Source organism: Triturus cristatus, chromosome 6, assembly GCF_964204655.1.
Source record: "Triturus cristatus chromosome 6, aTriCri1.1, whole genome shotgun sequence".
Taxonomy (NCBI): Eukaryota; Metazoa; Chordata; class Amphibia; order Caudata; family Salamandridae; genus Triturus; species Triturus cristatus.
The window spans coordinates 1760467051-1760487236 of NC_140589.1; the positions used below are offsets into that span (position 1 = coordinate 1760467051).

The following is a 20186-nucleotide window of genomic DNA, read 5'->3' on the forward strand; positions in this document are numbered from 1 at the left end:
CGGGGGCCATTAGTCAAGTTCTTAGCATGGTCAGACCCCCTTGGACCTTTCATTTGCTCCATTCAGCCTCGGGTACAGACTTCCACACCAGCTCACAACCTATCTCGGATCCTCCCTCTTTGCTGCTGGTACCAAATACACTGGAGGAGGGCCCAGTGCTGATTCTGATCTTTGACCCCAAACTGACTTCAGAAAAATCTGACAGTTGTCATTGTTGATTATGGAGGGGACGAGGAGCATTTACCCCTCATTACTATGATGACGATTTTTACATGGACCATGAGCTTGATACTTCAATTGATAAAGGGTTAAACTCACTATTTAGACCACCAGTGGGAGAGTGTGCTTCATTTGCAGTGTACGTCGAGGTCTTGGATTTAGAGCTACCCTCTATTTGAGGTAAAGACACACGTCCTTACAGAAATTATATAGCCTGAGCAAGGCACTTGTGAGCCCTTGCTTCCTTTCAATGAAGCTCTTTTTGACATCTTCATGGGTGCCTAGTTAAAACCCTGTTCTTGTCCACCGGTGAATAGACAAATGGCAATACATGATAGACCAACACCTGGTGACCCTGATTTCTTCATTAAACATTCCACTCTAGGTAGCCTAGTCGGTCAGGCTTCAACCAGCAAGGTGAAGCCAAATTAATTTCCTACTAATCCCCTGGATAAGGAGTCTAACAGGGTTTAGGCATTTGGAAAACAGATGTTCTCTTAGGCTATCCTACAATTTAGGCCGTCAGTGCAGTTTATTTATTGGGCTGACATACTCATACCATCCAGGACATGGCCAGCGAGATCCTGCCAGCTTTCTCAGAAGACCATAGGGCCTCACTTGAACAGACCATTTAGGATGGTCAAGATGCAACCAAATATGTGAGTCATGCTGGCCATGATACTACAGTTTGTTTCTGAAGGGTGGTTGGCAACAGGAGGTTCTCTGCCACCATGCGTGGACGTGCTCTATTGGACATACATGCCTCTCTTATGGACATGCCTTTCGACGGCTCATGTTTGTTTGGTGAAAAAGATGATTCTGCCTGGGAACGTTTCAAAGAGAATAGGACCATAGTATTCTCCCTGGGTATTTTTACCCCTTCAAAAACTTTTCCTCGCCAGTGTAGAGAATTCTGAGGCTACTCTAGGGGACTGCCGTGTAGGCAAATTCAGTCTCCTCACCCTCTGCTGCACCCCATTCCTTTCGAAGTTGGGGACTTGGAACTAGCAGGCAACATACAGGCCACCAAGGGCACCAGTCCTCCCAGCCCCTTCCCCTATGACAGCAGCCACCAAGCTTTAGCTTACAGTTTGGGACATATAACCTCCTGTGGGAGGCAGGATTCAGTTCTTTCTCCCAGGAGGATGATTCATCAAAACGGACAGATGGGTCCTTCAACCCATTCAGCGTTGCTCAACATGGCTATACTAATGAAAGACTTTTCATTCTTGAAAGAATGCCCCCATAACACCCCTGGGCACTTTATACTAGAGTGCATATCTTTAGCCCTGACAAATATTTTTAGTAGTTTGAGGGTAATGTGTAATTGCAGGTACATAGTATCTCTATGGGAAACATCTTTGCTCCCAGCATACCATGCGTCTGTGTCCATCATTTTGAAAAAGTTAGTCTCATGACTAATACCAGTCCCTTTAGAGACCAGATTAAACTCTGGAAGTGGTAAATCAACATTGTCCTGGGGATTTTGAATTACTATCTTCCCAGTGCCATGGACTTTTTGGAGTGTATAAATAAACTAAACTAATTCTTGAAGTTTACCCACTCTATTAGTGCCGAGATGTTGACCGTTCTTAATGTCAAAATCTTTCACCAAGGCGGCACCCTTTGAACAGATGCACAACACAAGCCAGCCGATAAAAGTAGCTTTTAATGATTCATCAATTTTCTACCGCTCCCCTATTGGAACATTTGATGATTGGCCTATTTTGAAGACTGCAACACAACTACAGATGTATAGAAGCCTTCAATAAACATGTTGAGCTAGTTAGCTACAACTGAGACAGCGGAAATATCCAGAGAACTGCATTCATAATTCCCTAAAAAGAGCAAAAATTAACAATAGGGATGCTCTTATAGAAAACACTTGCCACAAGGATAGGAGTAAACACTTGGTTTGTGTTACCAGTTATTCCGCATTGTCTAACCACATACAGAAGTCATTAAATAAATAAACACTGGTGGATCTTGGGTACACACAACCTGAGTTTTGTGCTAGAATTATCAGGGATGTCCTCATACAAACGAGGAAGCACTGATCTGAAAAGAGAAGCAACACTTCCACCTTGTGTGGTTTACCAGCAGTGTCAGGGCATCTCCCTTGTGGTAACTGCAATGTTTGTCACCATACAAAAGCATCTGAAACATTGGACCTGGATTTGACAAAGAGTGGTCCAGCAAAAGCATACTGACTGCATTCTCCACCCATGTCATATACCTTATTATCTGAACCTGCAGATTAAAATATGTAGGAATGACATGTAGAAAAGTGACATTATGGATTGGAAAACACAGAGGCACTCCAAATCTGCATCAACAAATGTACCCTCATTTTTCTTGTTTAACTAAGGGAGGGGATTATTTCTCTTTTCAGTGTGTGACACAAGTATGTGCCTGTCTGTAACATCTCAGGAGGTGAAATAGAAACCCTTAAAAAAGTATGTATATTGTGATCCATAGTGCAGCTGCAGTCTTATGATACAATGTCCGTCTGTTTCTGAAAAAAAAAATGTTTTCAGGGGTCATTCTACACGGACAGATGGTTTACGTTTTCAACAAAGAGCTTAACATTCATGTGAAGGAGGAACAGGTCAATGTGTTATGAGTATGTCACTACACACAACAGTGTGTTAAACTTGATGAAATATGTTTCACGGCATTCAGTGAATCATGTATGTTTTTTTGTACAGGTGTGGGTAAGCGACCTATTTGCATAAATAATGTCAAACCTAATCATCTCATGTTTTTCAGAACTGAGGAAAAGGGAATTTCAAAATCAAAATCAGATATTGTTTGTAGGTGATTGTGCACATGGTAAGAGTGTGGTTTAAATAAACGGAGTACTTAAAAAATGAAAAACCTTGGGAGCTGAAAGGCCATGGATTGGGGCATCAACCAGCTGAAACGTGTTGACCAATGGACTGAGGCGCCGTTGATACTCAATGTACAAACTTGCCTGTTTTAATCTGTTGTATGAGAAATAAATAATCTCATGTACAAAGGGAACACTCGCCGGTATTTTTATTTCTCTTTTCCTGGCCCCAATATTGTGATCTTTCATAACATGAAAGTGTGCCCTCACAAATTGGGATTTATCTCCCTGGTATTGTCTATTATAAAATGCAAGGACTCAATGGTGAAGCATGGCACGTGTGGGTGAGAATAGGTCAAAAAAAGAGGAGCATTCCCCTCAACAAAGGAACATGAAAGATAGTGTAGGAGGCCACCTCCCTTTTGATCTATTACTGTCTACATTGCTATGCCCTACCGTATGTGCTCGACTGAGTCCCCCCAGACACACACATCAGTGCAAATCTCAAAGGAACACCTGTCCTTCCTTTTGCCAGAGGTGTGAGTTTTACTTTCTATAGGAGTCTTCAAGAGGGTTCTGAACTTAGAAATAGGGTAGGGTTGCTGCTCTCACTATTTCCTCTTGCCTAAGAAAGTTGGAGGTCTTTGGCCTATCTCTTATCTTTGCTTTCTGAATGTCTTCAAGCAGAAGGAGTTCACAATACTCACACTGGCCCAGATTCTGTCTGCTTTGTGCACGGCTGACTGGATGTCCTTGGACCTGCAAGACACATTTTTATACACCCTTCCAGTAGTACCCCAGACATTACCTGCTGCTCAAGATTGACCTGGAGCCATGTCAGTTTGTTGTGCTCCCCTTCTACCTCACCAGTGCTCCTTGGATGTCCATGAAAGTGATGGCATTTTCAGAGGTCAGGGGTACCAGCTTTCCCTCACTTCGATGAAATTGATTTTTAACGCAGGCTCACTACAGTCTGTCATAGACCATCTCCAGATGATGGCGACCCTCCTGACAGTGTTGGGGTTCATGATAAATGAGTCTCACTTGACTCCTTTGCAGAACTTCCCTTCATTGGATCTGCCCTGGATACGGTATAGTTCAGAGCCTTTCCTCCATTGCAAGGAGTCCATGGCATTCAAGCTATGATCCTGATGTTACAGTCTCAGTCCTGGATCTTGGTGAGAGAACGCTCTGAGGTTTCATGGCCTTTTGGTGGATCATGAATGATGTCTATATTCCAAAGAGGAGCAGGGGTAGGATCCTGGCTAGAGCTTTTCATCACCATTGAAAAACGCACAATTTGAAAGTTTAGCGCTCTTGAGTTTCTGCACAGACAGCTACTAGGAGATGCGGTCTTGCTGTAAATAAACATGGGACATTCCCACCCCGGCCTCTCCTGCCCAGAATTCTAAAAAATATCAGGAATGACCAGGCCCAAGTCATCCTAGTGACTCCAAATTGGGCCAGAAGACTGTATTACCTATAACGTCTGGGCATGAGCATCTGAGATCTACTCAGGCTTCGACTTAAGGAGGATCTTTTGTCACAACATCAGGGCAGGGTACTTCATCCGAACCTGTGCAATTCAGACTTCCCATGCCTGGAGATTATTCAGCTGCATTTGACTGCATTTGATCTACCACTCGAAGTTGTGATTGTGAACCTTGCTGCTAAGCACCCTTCCACGAAATACAATTATGCCGGACGCTGGGGTAATTTGTACCTAGAGCGAATGTCGCCAGGGCTAAGGCTGCTTCTACTGCCTTGTAAAGTGCCTATTCTAAAAGTTTGCCAGGCTCCGAGATGAGTTTTGGTGCATATATTTGTAAACCACCACTGCCTTGACAATCAGGTATGACAGGAAGGTAATTATGCCCGCTTGGTCTTGCAAGACTTTCCTTGGTTAGAGTCCAGTTTACAGACCCTTCTCCATTGAGAGGTACTGCTTTCGTATCTATTCTTAAGGTGAGGAATCTGTGGTTAGAAGCACCCATCAGAAGAACAAGTTACTTACCTTTCGTAATTCTATTTCTGGTGCATACTCTATCTAACTGTAAATTTCTTACTGCCAACCCAGTCCTGTGGAGGGTCCTCTTCTACCTTCTGAAAAAGGTCCCAATGTTATAGTCCTGCACACTGGTTCCAACAATTGTTTTATGCTCCACGTCAGAAAATCAAGCAAGAAACTGACCCCATCACATGGAAGTATTGATCAAAAAGCCTCAAGATCTAGTCTGCATCTCATGAATCTGCAATTAGATAGAGTATCCACAGAAGGAGAATTGCCAATAGTTGATAACTTGTTCTTTTGTTACTTTAATTATCTGTATCAGGTTCAGAATATTTTGGCAGCCTATATATTGAGGTCAGTATCTTGGTAGTGGCTTTAAATAGAAACAAGAGAATATAAACAGTTCATCATGTGAATATAGCAGTGATATCACAACACTACTTACATGGCTATATCATTTGATAGGACTCTCAATTGCCCTCAGGTCAAACATGTTGGAATTTAGAGTTTGGCAAGCTAAGGTACCTGCAATCTGTACATTACATCTTCCATTCTAGAAGTTTTGATATAGCAATGCTTCAATTTACCTAAATGTATTTAAAATCCACAATCACTGTTAACATCTTTGATGGGTTTTTTGTAGGCAGGAGCTCTGGTGCATGTGTACACAGATGGGTCAGTGCTACTTACTCATGGTGGAACTGAAATGGGTCAAGGACTTCACACTAAGATGGTCCAGGTATGTCACAAAATTGGTAAAAATGAAGATGGATATGGTACCAGCTGCCTATTGAAATGTATTACAATTATTTGTTATGTATCTCCCCCTGATTGAAAGCATTTTGGTTACCTAAGATTCTATGATGGTTTTCCAATTCAGTAATGACTTAATTGAATGATCAGCTCCCACAGCTGAATTGACTAAATGATTTCTCATTAGGAGAGAAGGATACCCAAATGACTCAGAATAGATATATTTTGTGGTATTCTTTTACTGAAGGTGAGTAATTTGTCTTTGGTCTGAATGATCTTAGGAAATTGTATCAGTAGCTGAGGTCCTTCCATGTATTACCAGGTGTACAACCTCTTCTGAGGGTAGATTTTCTCGTTTTGGGAATTCTAGAAAGTTTGCCAGGTTTCACCTGGAGACCTGACACAGTCACATTATTTCAAGGGTGCGCCTGAAAAACCTTTGTGAAATTGTAGATAGTTCACAAATGCTCACAGGGATATACCATCACATTTGTTCAATGCCATTTTATTTCTCCAAAGAGCATATATTCATCTCTTTGATAAAACCACATGCATTTTAGGGGTCTTTCATTTCTCTTCCGACACTGAAAGATATTTACTTCTGCCTTAAGTAGGATTAAATCTCTTATCTTTTTCAGTGTTAGAGGGGGTACTATGGAAGTTTGTGTCTACTGACAAATGTGTATATTTGTCAGTATCACAAATTGAAATCTAATGGTATGCCTTCATTTTACAGATTGTTGATTTTAGAAATCCTATCTTGTGTGCTGACCCTAAACCACTTGGATGGATTGCATGGTTTATGTATTTTTTTTTAAAACAAATTAGCTTTGTAATATTTAACATTGACTTTACAATTAATGGATTTATCTCAACATTATTGACTTCAGTACAAACTGTGAGAGAGATAAATATCACATTTGTCACTGGAGTGGTTATTGTGTTTTATACATGTACTGCAGCCCTAGAGGCAGCACCTGCTGTTCAAGGTGGGCCAGGAACATTTTCAGCCGAGTCCCAAGAAAAAACATTAAAAAAGACAAGAAAGCAGAGTAGAAATACTCTGACCATCTAGGCCTGGGGGTGGAATCCCAGAGGGAGCCCACTTGGGGCCAAAATGATCACTATAATACCACCACTTCAAAGTAGGTGGTAACCCAATCCTTAAACTGAAAGGGTTCCCCAATGAATGCATCTTGTGTGAATAAGGAATCAAGCAAGTTGTTAGTGAATGATCAGAAGTTTTTTGGTGGCTATCTTTTAAGGATGAAACAGCAGACTCTCTAAATGAAGCTGACAGGGACAGTGCATAGCGACTTTTATTAAACTGTTACTACTGCAGAGAGTAAAATGTGCAGTGTGGCTAACAATTTTAGCATCAATTTGTCCCAAAGTAGGCCAAGAAGCTTTCCCAATATTGCATTCAAACTTTACTACTCGAGTACTTGAATCCATTTTTATCTAGTTGCACATTAGCAAGGCTAACATTGTCAGTATTGAGGTTATTCCACGTTACTCACAAATGATTGCAATTTGGATGTTATTCATCTCCCTCAAAAATTAGGCATTTTCTCTTAATATAATATAAACAAGATACAACACATATATTGTCCTATCACAAGACACTACAAATGTATTGTTCTATCTCTGTTACACATACCTATTAGATATATTATCACACAGTTATAAGGAATACTTTGTCCCTCTGGCCAGGAATTCCAGTCAGAGATGTGGGTTCAAGAAAATCTCTAGTATCCAATGACATGCTTTTGATTTATATTATTTATAAATCATTTTAGCTATTATTTGTATTGTAATACTGTTTACAGTAACAATTCCAAGAGGTGGTCAAGAGCATGTGTTTGTGATAGATACCTCTAAGCCTTAGAATATCCCCCAGGTGCAAACTGCATCTGGAGAATCTTTCAGTAATGCTCTCAAACATTGGTAGGTGGCACTGTGTGGCTCCCTGCTGATTCCATAAGATCCCAGAATTGAAGTAGCGGAGATGCATACAAGTACCATCCCTACTCGCTGACATAATTTCCCCTCTAATGACACTTATAGCTGCAGATTCATCACCTTGTGAATATCCGCAGAAGCCAGACGGAATCGGGAAACTCAATAAGCAGAGCCCCTGCACGGCGGTAGGTGGTGCAGCATGGCTCTGGACCATCTTTGTTCCACTCTTCAGCTGACAAATGGAGCCTCAAATAAGTGCCACCTTTGTGGTCTGACTTAAGTGCCATTCTTTCTGTGCCTTCAGCAGCAGACCCGTAGTTCTGCTTTTTTTCTTCTTGCCTGGAAGAGCTATTTTCTCAATTATTTTTCTCTAATTTCTTCCAGTATGAAAGGGAACATGTCACCTACTATAACTATAAGGTCAGCACTGAGGGATCCCCTTGGGGATGATTTGTGCACCTAATAAATTAAATTAATACAATTGTCACAAACAGATGTCTGTGACAGATCCCCAAGAATTGTGCCTCTGGTGTTTGGGTCGGCACACATTGAAAATAAACCTGCTTTAGCTAAAGGCAGTCCCAGACATGGTGGTCTGCTAAGCCCAGCAGGCCACCATCCCTGGGGGAGCCAGCCGTTCCCAATAGGGTCGCAAATTGCCAGTGACTCATTAATATTCACGAGCCTTGCATTTTGCGACCTCATTGGGAATCGCTAACAGTGTCTCTGACACTGTTGTACATTTGCTGTTGCAACTCGCAATTTGCGAGTCGCAAAAGCAAATGGTCGTACATCTGGCCCTAAGTTCCAGCCTCAGTGAAAAGATATGATCTTCTGGGTTTTCGATACCACAGACCGCGTGACATCTAGTCTGAATGGAGTGATCGTTGCATAGCTAGGAACCCTTATTCTATGCAGAAGTCTACTCAGCACTTTATCCAGGTGCTCAATTTGTTGCATCCCCAATGCTTCCACTCCATAGTTCAAAGAAGCTGCCCAACAAAACCCATGGGCATTTTAACGCATTTGATTCCTGCTTTAAACTAAACCTAGAAAGTCCTCTAGCAGCTTTAGTAGCCTAGCACAAGGCCCTTTAAAATGCTGGTTCGTCTTTCCATTCCCCTGGAAGGCAACTAAGTAGTAAGTGGAACCTCTGCTCAACTCAATTTTTTCACTTTTGAAAGTGAACAGTTCTGTTTTTAGTGTGTTCTCTTTCAGATCTTTAAATTCACAGTGCTGTCTTTGTGGCCTTTCCTGGGTTCAGAACACCAGGGCAGGATAGTCTACTCAAAGTAGGTAATCAATTCTATATTTGCTTAAAGTGCATGCCTTCTAGGTCCAGTTATTCTCTCTATTGGGATGTAAATAAATTTGAAAATGTAAATTTGATACTTGTATAGCGCACTACTCACCCGCAAGGGTCTCAAGGCGCTGGTACGAATACCACTGTGGAACCCATCCTGGCTTTCCCTGTGAGGCATCCACTCCTGGGCACCCCCAAGGTGGAGGCCAGGCATCCTTAGCATTGTGGGGGCTGTTGTGGAGATAAAGCAAGCTATTGCCCAGAGTTGCAGAGTGGGACTCCATGATCGGAAGAGGCACAGAGGCAAGAATTATCAGGTCCGTGGAATTTTTGAGCCCAAGACCCACCGAGGCAGGGAATTGAACCCTGGTCCCGGGCTAGACCTCTACATCAGGGTCTGCCGCTCTAATCATTGAGCCGCACTTCTGATGATAAGCAATACAGACAAAAAAGGGGACAGGAGCCGATGAGCAGCCTTATTTTATACTTGTGTCTGTCTTACGCGGTAGAGTTCGAATGCTCCATCTCCAAGTTGGGTTTATTACGAGGTTTTAGAAAGTCATTCTGAAGAGGCCTCAATGTAAGATGTTATGCTGTTATCGAAAACTATGTAAATATATAAATAACCATCTGGTGATATTAAATTTTAATAATGGCCGCAATATAAAGAAAGTTATTAAATGTTTTTATGCAATTTCACACAATTTCAGGCTTGTACGAGACATATTCAAGCCAAAAATGTTTCACCAAGAGACATTTTATGCTTGTCCCAGTCTCTTGAGGTATCTGCTATGACTTTGTTATGCAAGATTTGCCTTTGCTTGAAAACTTCACACCAGATGCTGGCAAACCACTCTTTTCGTCATCAGCCCAATTTGCTTATTTTTAATGAGAATGTGCAAATCGAAATTATGCGATTTGTTTTACATTTGCATTTGAGACAATGCCTGCCCTATAAAGGCTGTAGTTGTGCAAATGGAGCTGCACATTGTGATGCAGTATTAGCCTCTGCGCATTGTAGACTGCACCTGGCTTGTCATGGTGGCATCTGTACAAATGGAGACTTACTGGTGTATCATGGAGACTAGGGACACCAGTAATGGGTGCAAGTGAGGCATTGTGGAAAGTGGTTATATGGTCAAACTGGTAAAGTGGTCACGCTGTCACACCTTGGAAGCCTCTATTGTAAGCATGCAAAAGATTTAGAGTAGCTGACTGTGAACATGTTGGTCATCATAGGAAAGAGATATTTGAGCATACTTGGCACTATGGAACCTGGAACTATGGTCATAGTGGCCATTATGCAAGCTGGTAACGTGGATATATGGGACAAATTTAGATTGAGTCACTTAAGTCTAGTGATGCCAGAAGAACATGATAATGTGACCATATTAGCCACTTGTGACCCTATGTCATGCACATATTTCTGGGCAATATTTGTTAAACTTAAGCCAAAGAAGGTCTGGAACTTCAGGGCGCCGATTAAGGACTTCACAGACCTCAGTAAACAGATTGCATGATCGAAGCTTTAGCTGATGACAAACAATGAGTTCTAGTTAGAAGCAAATATATGACAGTGGGGACAGGTTTTTAACTGCAGTGGCCAGAGCAGTCTGTCCCTAACCATGCTTCTTCTTGTTCATCAGGTTGCCAGCAGAGTCCTCCGAATCCCCTCTAACAAAGTCCACATCAGTGAGACCAGCACTATGACTGTCCCCAACACATCTCCGACTGCCGCTTCCCTCAGCTCGGACCTCAATGGGATGGCCGTCTATGTATGTACAGTTCATATGAAAGAGTTTTATCACACAGTAATGATAAACAAAATCAGAAGTATGTAAGATTTGATTTGTATTTGAGAAATAATGTTTTCTTTTAATGCAGACATTATATCTAGAAAACAGCAATGTGCTATATCTCTGCTGTATTTTACTCTATTTATCATACAATCTTAGAGCAATTCATAGCCATGATAAGGTTTCAATTCCCTCCAATTCACATTGGATTCTTGAGCCCACCTCTGGACATAAGCATGAGGCGTTACAGAAAGGTGTGAGAACAGGCACAACCTTTCATGTACATATATATCATTGTTTCACTGGTTTAGAAGTGTTTTGTAGTATACACTAAGTTTGAAGAAGATGGTTTTTAATGTTTTCCAAAAATTGATGTGAATAGAGTTGCATATTTTGGCCTCTGGACTGAGAGAATTTACTCCAGAGTGACATTTTCGAAGAGATGAAGTGCTGAAGAAGGGGAAGGAACTAGGATGTGGTGATCTAGTCTGGTGGTCATTACAGAGTCTAGGTTGATGGAAGAGTGGTCCTGTGCTGTGGATGCTGGCTTGATGTGCGATGCGCATTGTGTTAAAGGTGATACAATTACCCACAGGGAGACAGTCTAGAGATTTAAAGAGGCAGAGGGATGAGAGTTACAAAGTGTTAAATAAATGTTGTCTTTGTTGTCTTTGAGCTATGCTTTACTTTATATGTTGGACAGTGGCTTCGAGATATATATTCATGGATTAGTCTAGACAGGAAAGCACTAAATATGGTCATGATAACTTTTCCCATTTGAGTGATATTTAATAAAGCAAATGTTCAACACATGAATGGTAGAATGAAGAAAGATCATTTGGTAACTTGAATGACCGGTGCCACAAGAGAGAAAAAGCATTCAACTAGTAACCCTCATAGTCCTTACTGTTAGACAAAGTTCTCTTGGCCAGATAGTGGAAGAGCAATAATCCATTTCCTGAATGCAATATCTCATTGTTTTATTTTAGCTTGAGGTTCTCTTCCCTTTGTTCCTCGTTCAAAGCTATGTTCTAAATGAAAGCTGGGCATCCGCCAGTCTGACCAGCTGAAGGTGCACGTGCATGCCTCTAGATTTCCAGTAATTGAACTTGGTATTTCAGACTTCACTAGCTGACTGCTTTGGTTCTTATCAACATGGATTCCAAAACATACCATGTGTGAGCCTGTGTTAACACTAATATACAGAAGATGAGACTTGTCTTACCACTGCAAAACTCTTAATTACTTTGTGACAAATATCTTGTCATCCTGAGACTCACATGATATTGGGCTAGGGGTCTGTTTTAAACACCAGATATTGAATAAGAGATATCGCAGAAACATTGTCTCCCAATGAAACCCACCCCTCACTCTGTGAATATCTCGACATATAGGAAATTCTGCTGTTCACTTAGAAATTGAATTCCAATGTTACTATATCTATATATAACATTAATTATCCCAGTGTTCTGTTTCATAAGTGTGACAACCTGCTGAAGTTTAATTGATGGCACCTGATGCTAAAACTGTTTCCCTTTTTTAGAATGCGTGTCAGACTATTTTGCAGAGGCTGGAGCCCTACAAGGCTTTAAAACCTGAAGGATCCTGGGACGACTGGGTATGTCATATCCATAAGACTTTGATGCTAAACTTTGGAATTGAGTGATGGCTGTGGGCATGAGATAGTCAAGTATATATTTAAAATCAACCCTGCAAATGTTACCTCTTAATGTGATGCAATGACATCTTCAGAAAAATGTTTTTATTATTGAAAGAAAATGGAGAAGATCATTTAAATGATCAGGTGCCTTGGTTTTAATATTTGAGGAGTCTAAAGTTTCAAAGAATCGGGATCATTCTAGTGCTTAATTTGAGCCAGTGGCTGCAAGTGGGGCCACTCATTTTAAGGGATTGGCACTTATTGTTACTCAACAGACTTGGATCCTGAGTAAGAGGTAGAAAACACAAAAGGGGAAAAGACGAAGGAAGGGAAAGACTGAAAACAGTGACGAGAGGAGAAAGCAGGGTTTAAAAAGAACCTGCAAGAGTGTTTGATGATGGATGAAAGAAGTATAGATGGAATCAAGACTGCGCAGTCTTGGTATTCGGCACCCTTAACTTTATAGCACTATCTGCCGGCTTCTGGACAAAACCTTGGGCCCCAACACCTATTCCTTTACAAATTAAGCATCGGCATTGGGATAAATACCTATTTTTAAGACCAAGGTCTGTTATTATAAATATCTAAACCCACATAATATGATGGACGGAATGTTGCACATTGGCAAAACATTCACCCCCAGTCACAGATCTGGGTTTAATCTATCGTTATTTTGCTCACCACCCCACCACAGTTCAGACATGGCTATATGCAAAACAATCTTGACCCTGTGTCTCATGGGAACAGTCCAGCCCAAACTGCCAAGCCATGTCTTCCCTGGACCGGAATCAAGCATCCTACGACCGGTTTCGGGGTTTCACCCCTCTTCAGCCAGGATAGCTTGACTCCAGTGGCGTAGTGAGCACGGGACCCATGTCTGGGCATACCCTCCCCACATAGGGCGAACAGCAAAACACACAAGATGATGGACGGAATGTTGCACATTGGCAAAACATTCTCCCCAGTCACAAATCTGGGTTTAATCCATCGTTATTTTGCTCACCACGCCACCCCAGTTCAGACAAGGCCATATGCAAATCAGTCTTGACCCTGTGCCTCATGGGAACAGTTCAGCCCAAACTGCCAAGCCATGTCTTCCCTGGACCCGAATCAAGCATCCTAGGACCGGTTTCGGGGTTTCAACCCTCTTCAGCCAGGATAGCTTGACTCCAGTGGCGTAGTGAGCACGGGACCCACGTCTGGGCATACCCTTCCCACATATGGCGAACAGCAAAACACACAAGATGATCGACGAAATGTTGCACATTGGCAAAACATTCACCCCCAGTCACAGATCTGGGTTTAATCCATCGTTATTTTGCTCACCACGCCACCCCAGTTCAGACATGGCCATATGCAAATCAGTCTTGACCCTGTGCCTCATGGGAACAGTCCAGCCCAAACTGCCAAGCCATGTCTTCCCTGGACCGGAATCAAGCATCCTAGGACCGGTTCCGGTAGCTGGGGTGAATGTATGACATTGTTCTGCATTCTGTCCATCAACTGTTGTTTTTGCATTTGTCACCACGAGTGGGACGGGTATGCTCAGACGTGAGTCCCGTGCTCTCCATGCTACTGGAATCAAGCTATCCTGGCTGAAGAGGGGTGAAACCCCGAAACCGGTCTCAGGATGCCTGTTTCCAGTCCAGGGAGGACCTGGCTTGGCAGTTCGGGCTGGACTGTTCCCATGAGGCACAGGGTCAAGACTGAATTGCATATGGCTGGGTTCAAACTGGAATGGCATGGTGAGCAAAAAAACGATGGATTTAGGCCCAGATCTCTGTACCGGGGTGAGTGTATGACATTGCTCTGCATTCTGTCCATCAACTGTTGTTTTTTCATTTGTCACCTCGAGTGGGACGGGTATGTTCAGACGTGAGTCCCGTGCTCTCCATGTCACTGGAATCAAGCTATCCTGGCTGAAGAGGGGTGAAACCCCGAAACCGGTCTCAGGATGCCTGTTTCCAGTCCAGGGAGGACCTGGCTTGGCAGTTCGGGCTGGACTGTTCCCATGAGGCACAGGGTCAAGACTGAATTGCATATGGCTGGGTTCAAACTGGAATGGCATGGTGAGCAAAAAAACGATGGATTTAGGCCCAGATCTCTGTACCGGGGTGAGCGTATGACATTGCTCTGCATTCTGTCCATCAACTGTTGTTTTTGCATTTGTCACCCCGAGTGGGAAGGGTATGCTCAGACGTGAGTCCCGTGCTCTCCATGCCACTGGAATCAAGCTATCCTGGCTGAAGAGGGGTGAAACCCCGGTACCGGTCTCAGGATGCCTGTTTCCAGTCCAAGGAGGAGCTGGCTTGGCAGTTCGGGCTGGACTGTTCCCATGAGGCACAGGGTCAAGACTGATTTGCATATGGCTGGTTTCAAACTGGAATGGCATGGTGAGCAAAAAAACGATGGATTTAGGCCCAGATCTCTGTACTGGGCTGAATGTATGACATTGTTCTGCATTCTGTCCATCAACTGTTGTTTTTGCATTTGTCACCCCGAGTGGGACGGGTATGCTCAGACGTGTGTCCCGTGCTCTCCATGCCACTGGAATCAAGCTATCTTGGCTGAAGAGGTGTGAAACCCCGAAACTGGTCTCAGGATGCATGTTTCCAGTCCAGGGAGGACCTGACTTGGCAGTTTGGGCTGGACTGTTCCCATGAGGCACAGGATCAAGACTGATTTGCGTATGGCTGGGTTCAAACTGGAATGGCATGGTGAGCAAAAAAACAATGGATTTAGGCCCAGATCTCTGTACTGGGGTGAATGTATGACATTGTTCTGCATTCTGTCCATCAACTGTTGTTTTTGCATTATAAATATCTAAGCCTCTTATACAGCAAAATCAGATGCGAGAGGACTTCAGTTACATATTGATTTATGCCTCTGCAGGAGTAATGCAATAACCGTAGGGAGTGTGCACATAAAAAATGCTCTCTATGCAGAATGGCTGATCGAACCTCTGTGTCAGTAGGGTCGCATAGAGATGTGTAATATTCAAATTTTGACAACCTCGCCCCCGTGGGATCCCTTGGTTATCTTGAGGATTGCTAACATTTGCGTTGCTACATGGCATATCTTCTGGCCTACAGGAAGAAGATGGAGAAACAGTTTCAGCACTTCTTAGATGTTCAGTCAAGATCAAAGGGAGGGTGGGGAGCTAATGTTATGCCACAAAAGGGCTTGGATTTAGTCCTTACATTCATCATGTGTGCGCCGTTTAAGCCTCTACTCAGCCGTTCGCACAGGCTCTTTACCCTCAGATCAGTCTTTCTCTTCACCATAAAATGGGCGGGCAGGTGAACCAGTTACACCTCTGTCTGGCAACCAGCCTCCCATCCCCTTCCACCCAGAAAAACTGGTTCTGCAGACTCAAGCTTCCTCCCTTCTGAAGCTTGTGACTTCCTTTCACGTTGCTATGAGGATCAGTCTTCTGGCATTCTTTGCTCCTCTTCACCCCCCTAAAGAGAAGTAGAGACTCTACCAACTGGATCTGAAGAGGGCTCTTAGCTTCTATGGAACGAATTCCCACAAACTCAATGCAATAATGCAGGGAATCCTGTATAGACTTAATCTGAGTACATTTAGGACAGACAAAGTTCTAGCTAGAATTACTCTACAGGAAAATCAGGGAAAAGCAACCAGTATTTTATGATTATATTCGATTCAGCCGAGTCGAAATTTATTTCTTTAGAAAAAAACTGTCATGATTAGGAAATCGCGATCAGGTGACCGTGTGGCTGACTCCAGTGGTCTTTTAACAACGTAACTAGACCCACTACAGCAAGACATCCATTCCCCAGGTTCATTTCAGTCCTAATGAGACCCTAGTATCTGGAAAAGGGTTGGAACGCCGTCGGCACCAACAAAAGGCAGACCCTATTTTTGTATGAATTACACACCGGGATCCTGCCCTCTGTGTTTATGTATAAGTAATGTTAATTGGCTGTCTTTTAAAACAATAGCCAATATACCGGGGAATGCTCACTCATATTGTCACTTTTGTATTCCTTATGGTTTTGGTTTCTTTTCACTTTATGTTCTTACAAAACATCTCTTCACCACTCCCCTGATTGCAATTTCCTGATCATGACTTTGTTTTTTCTAAAGAAATGCATTTTGATTTGGCTGAATCAAATATAATTATGATATACTGGTTGTTCTTCCCTAATTTGCCTGTAGACAGATTTTAGACAGAACTTTGTCTGGCCTAAATGTAATTTGTTTTACTCAGATTAAGTCTATACAGGATTTCCCACATTATTACATTGAGTTTCTGAAAATGAGTTCCATGTGAACACGTGTCCCAAGTTCTACTGTTGTCATATATGTCACATTACAAATTGCATCTCCTTTGCAAACCCGTTAGTGTGCAAATTGCACATCCTCATTTGTGGATGGGGATATCTCTGATTCTATGTATGTATTAGGAAGATTACATTTTACATCAACAGCACTGTGGTACATAAGTCAATCACTTGATCGTACCTTCCACCAGACTGTATACAATTAACTGTGCAGAACTGAATCGTGAACGTTTTTGTATTTTTACAGAGCCTACGGGCACCCTTTGCCCTGGCTAGTATAAATTCATGTAACATGTGTAAGGCATTGTCTCTTAAGGACATCATACATAGTGAAATACATCTCATCTTCACTAGAGCACAATGCCCAAAAACAAGTGCTGGCATTTCCTTTGTGTATTTGACCTCTCCACAGTATAACACAGATTAACACAGTGTCTGTCTTTCATGCTCCTTTTTTTACTCCGTGTAGAGGGTTCCATCTCAGAATGATGTATATATACTTGCAAAGGGTAGTCCTTGGTTTCTATCTATGGAGTGTTCTACAAAAGTCTGACATGCCAGCGCCAGGAAAGGTTAGTGAAGAGGGGACTGGTGAGAAGGTGGTAGCAAGGCAAAGAGCTCATGGGACAAGGTAGACTTAGTGGAAGGATGGGTTGGTATGAAGTACCAGGTGGCCTGGTATCTAAGCTGTGGAATCAGGAACAACACAGAGGGGCCATTCTTGGCATCAAATGTGAGTAGAGTCTTAATCCCTTTAAAGCCAGGACTTGCTGCAGTAGGTAATACTGCAAGGTTCCATCTTCCATTATACCATGCCATATATAACCACCTATCCTTGAGATGTTGTCCTCTTCAATTGCATCTTATAGGGTCACCCAGATGGTTCATGAGACCATCCTGATCCCTCCCTAAGGGCCACAAAGGTGGTATGGAAGTGCAGAATGACCCCTTTGGCAGCCTATAATTGAAGGCAGTGCTCCCTTTAATACATGTTATCTAATACTAAGTGCACTAGACAAACAGACAATGCCTTGATTGCATGGAGAATGTCTAAAGACCAAGGAGATAACTCCCATAGCATATGCATTCCAAAATATAAATGTGTGGTACTGTGTATTCTGTATTACCAACGTGTGGTTGATGTACCAAGGGAAGGCTGACATGAGATATTTATGTGTATATGTATTAACGTGGTATTCATATAGGGCCAACCTGGAGGAGCGGGAGCGGGCCTGCTCTGTGCAGTTTTAGTTACTTCTCCATTGAAACATATAGATCTGTGATATGGTTTTACAGTGAAATGAGCCATGCTCAACAAAGGTCCATGTGTACATGTGTGTAGTTAATCAACACACTCACAAACACCCATTCACACTCATCTGATTGCAATCACATTGGCAACACCATTATCTAAATCAGAATTATAATATATGTTCCCCCTCTCCATTTGTTATGTCACAGAAGGACTCAGATTTAGTCCTTCATTCCTCATGTGTAAGCTGTATGAGCCTCTAATCAGCTGTTCACACAGGTTCCTTACCTTCAAATCAGTCTTTGTCTTCACCATAAAATGTGCGGGCGGGTGAACAAGTTAGACCTCTGTATGTCACCAAGAATTGGGTCTATAACTTCTAACTACCTCTTATATTTACCCCACTGACTTTAACATAATAGTTTGCCTGCATTCTTGCCCTATTCATAAAATATGGAACAATATGTATGAAAGTTCCAAATAGCATTTTTCAAATAGCGAATATTAGTAATTTGATAATCGCTAAATGATGTGTACAAAACCACTCATGTGTGAGTTAGTCGATCAGTGTTTATTTGGTTTGCTAGTTAGGTAATCGCTATTAGGGATTCTCTAAAAAGAAAATCTGTTCGCAAATAGCAAGTGACTCCTTTGGCTGTGTCCGATGACATCAGATCCAGTAAGTAGTTCTCATTTGACCATTAGAGAGAATTGCTGGTGAAAGTTCCTAGAAAATCCAATTTCAGTCTCCCCGTGTGTTTGCCATCCACCCATACACCACTTGAAAATGTCAAGAAAGGAGACAGACAAGAAGGCAAGGGCCAGAAAAAGGAAAATCACATTTTCTGAAAAGGAACTACAAATACTAACTGAGGAATGTGTTTGCCCCCCATTGATCTGCTGTTTGGAAAATGACCCCTCACACTTTCAGAAAGTAAAAAAATCATTTGAAAGTCAATACAGGAAAACATTCATGCAGTTGGAGCAGTGGCGGCTGGCATGTAAGGAGGGTGGTGAAGAGGGGGGGACAAAAATAAAAGTAAAAAAATATAGAAAAAAAAAGAATCCCACTTACCTTTCTGGCGCAGCATCCTTCTCCTCGCTCAGGTCTTCTCCAGGCAGGCAGGCTCCAGGAAACTGCAGTAACCAATCCTGGCACTGCTCTCATGCTGCATGAGAGCAGCGCCAGTATTGGAGGGAGCAGCCTCAGAAAAGCACTGGAGACTTTTGCTTTCTCAAATCCATCTGTGTAAAACAGGTGGGTTAGAGAGGTTTAAAATGTGCATGCCTGGCTGGCCGTCATAAGACGGCCAGGCAAAGACACATACGCACTTTAAACTTAGTGCCCTGAAATCAGAAAGCCCACCCCTTCTGACGCTCGGGACGGAGTTTTGAAAATTAAAATGGTAATAAATGAACTTTATTGCCATTTTATCTTTCTATCCATGGGGCAGTACTTGCAGTTGAAAAACAGAAGCGCCGGTACTCTGTACCAGACTGCTTGTTTCTGAGAAGTGCCGGTACTCTCCATTTAAAAGTATTATGTTTCGCTTGAGAAGTGCAAATAAAGAAGTGCCAGTGCTCAGTACCAGCCAGTACCGGCTCATTTAAAGCTCTGCTCTGGGGGCAATTTTTTAGTTGGGCGTCGCTCCTTCGCCTTAACGGAGGAGCCGCCCCTGAGTTGGAGCCATCCAGAGATCCATTGAGGAAATCTGCAAAAGGTGATATGAACAAAGGAGAAGGTAGCAAGCCACCGAAAGTGAGGTCAGAGCAAAAAGTGTGTATATTTAATAGTAACATATGCCCGTAGATATATTTTAGTAAAATTATGAAGCAGTGCTTTCTAACAAATGCATCATGGTAGATGTAGTCAATTCATGATAGGCTGAGCCTAGGTGTCACAAATGTATTACTTTGAAATCTACAAAAATAAACAAATCCTACTTAGCTATAGTACAGAAAATAATAATGATTTAATTTCCTAGCAGATATCGATGCTTGTGATGTATATAAAGAGAAGGGGCATGAAGATTGCCAAATTCAACATGGTGACCAACTTGATTCTGAGACCAATGGCACAACACCCCAAGCTG

General features: G+C 42.4%; 1 protein-coding gene across 1 annotated transcript in view; it reads left to right on the forward strand.

Annotated features, from left to right (window-relative positions):
- The window catches only part of LOC146821939 (xanthine dehydrogenase/oxidase-like), a 645326-nt gene that overhangs the window by 533163 nt on the left and 91977 nt on the right, over positions 1-20186 (forward strand). The window contains exons 28-30 of the mRNA XM_085613025.1: positions 5704-5799; positions 10725-10853; positions 12418-12492. Of these exons, the coding sequence (XP_085469151.1) occupies positions 5704-5799; positions 10725-10853; positions 12418-12492 (300 nt within the window). The remainder of the gene's footprint in view (positions 1-5703; positions 5800-10724; positions 10854-12417; positions 12493-20186) is intronic.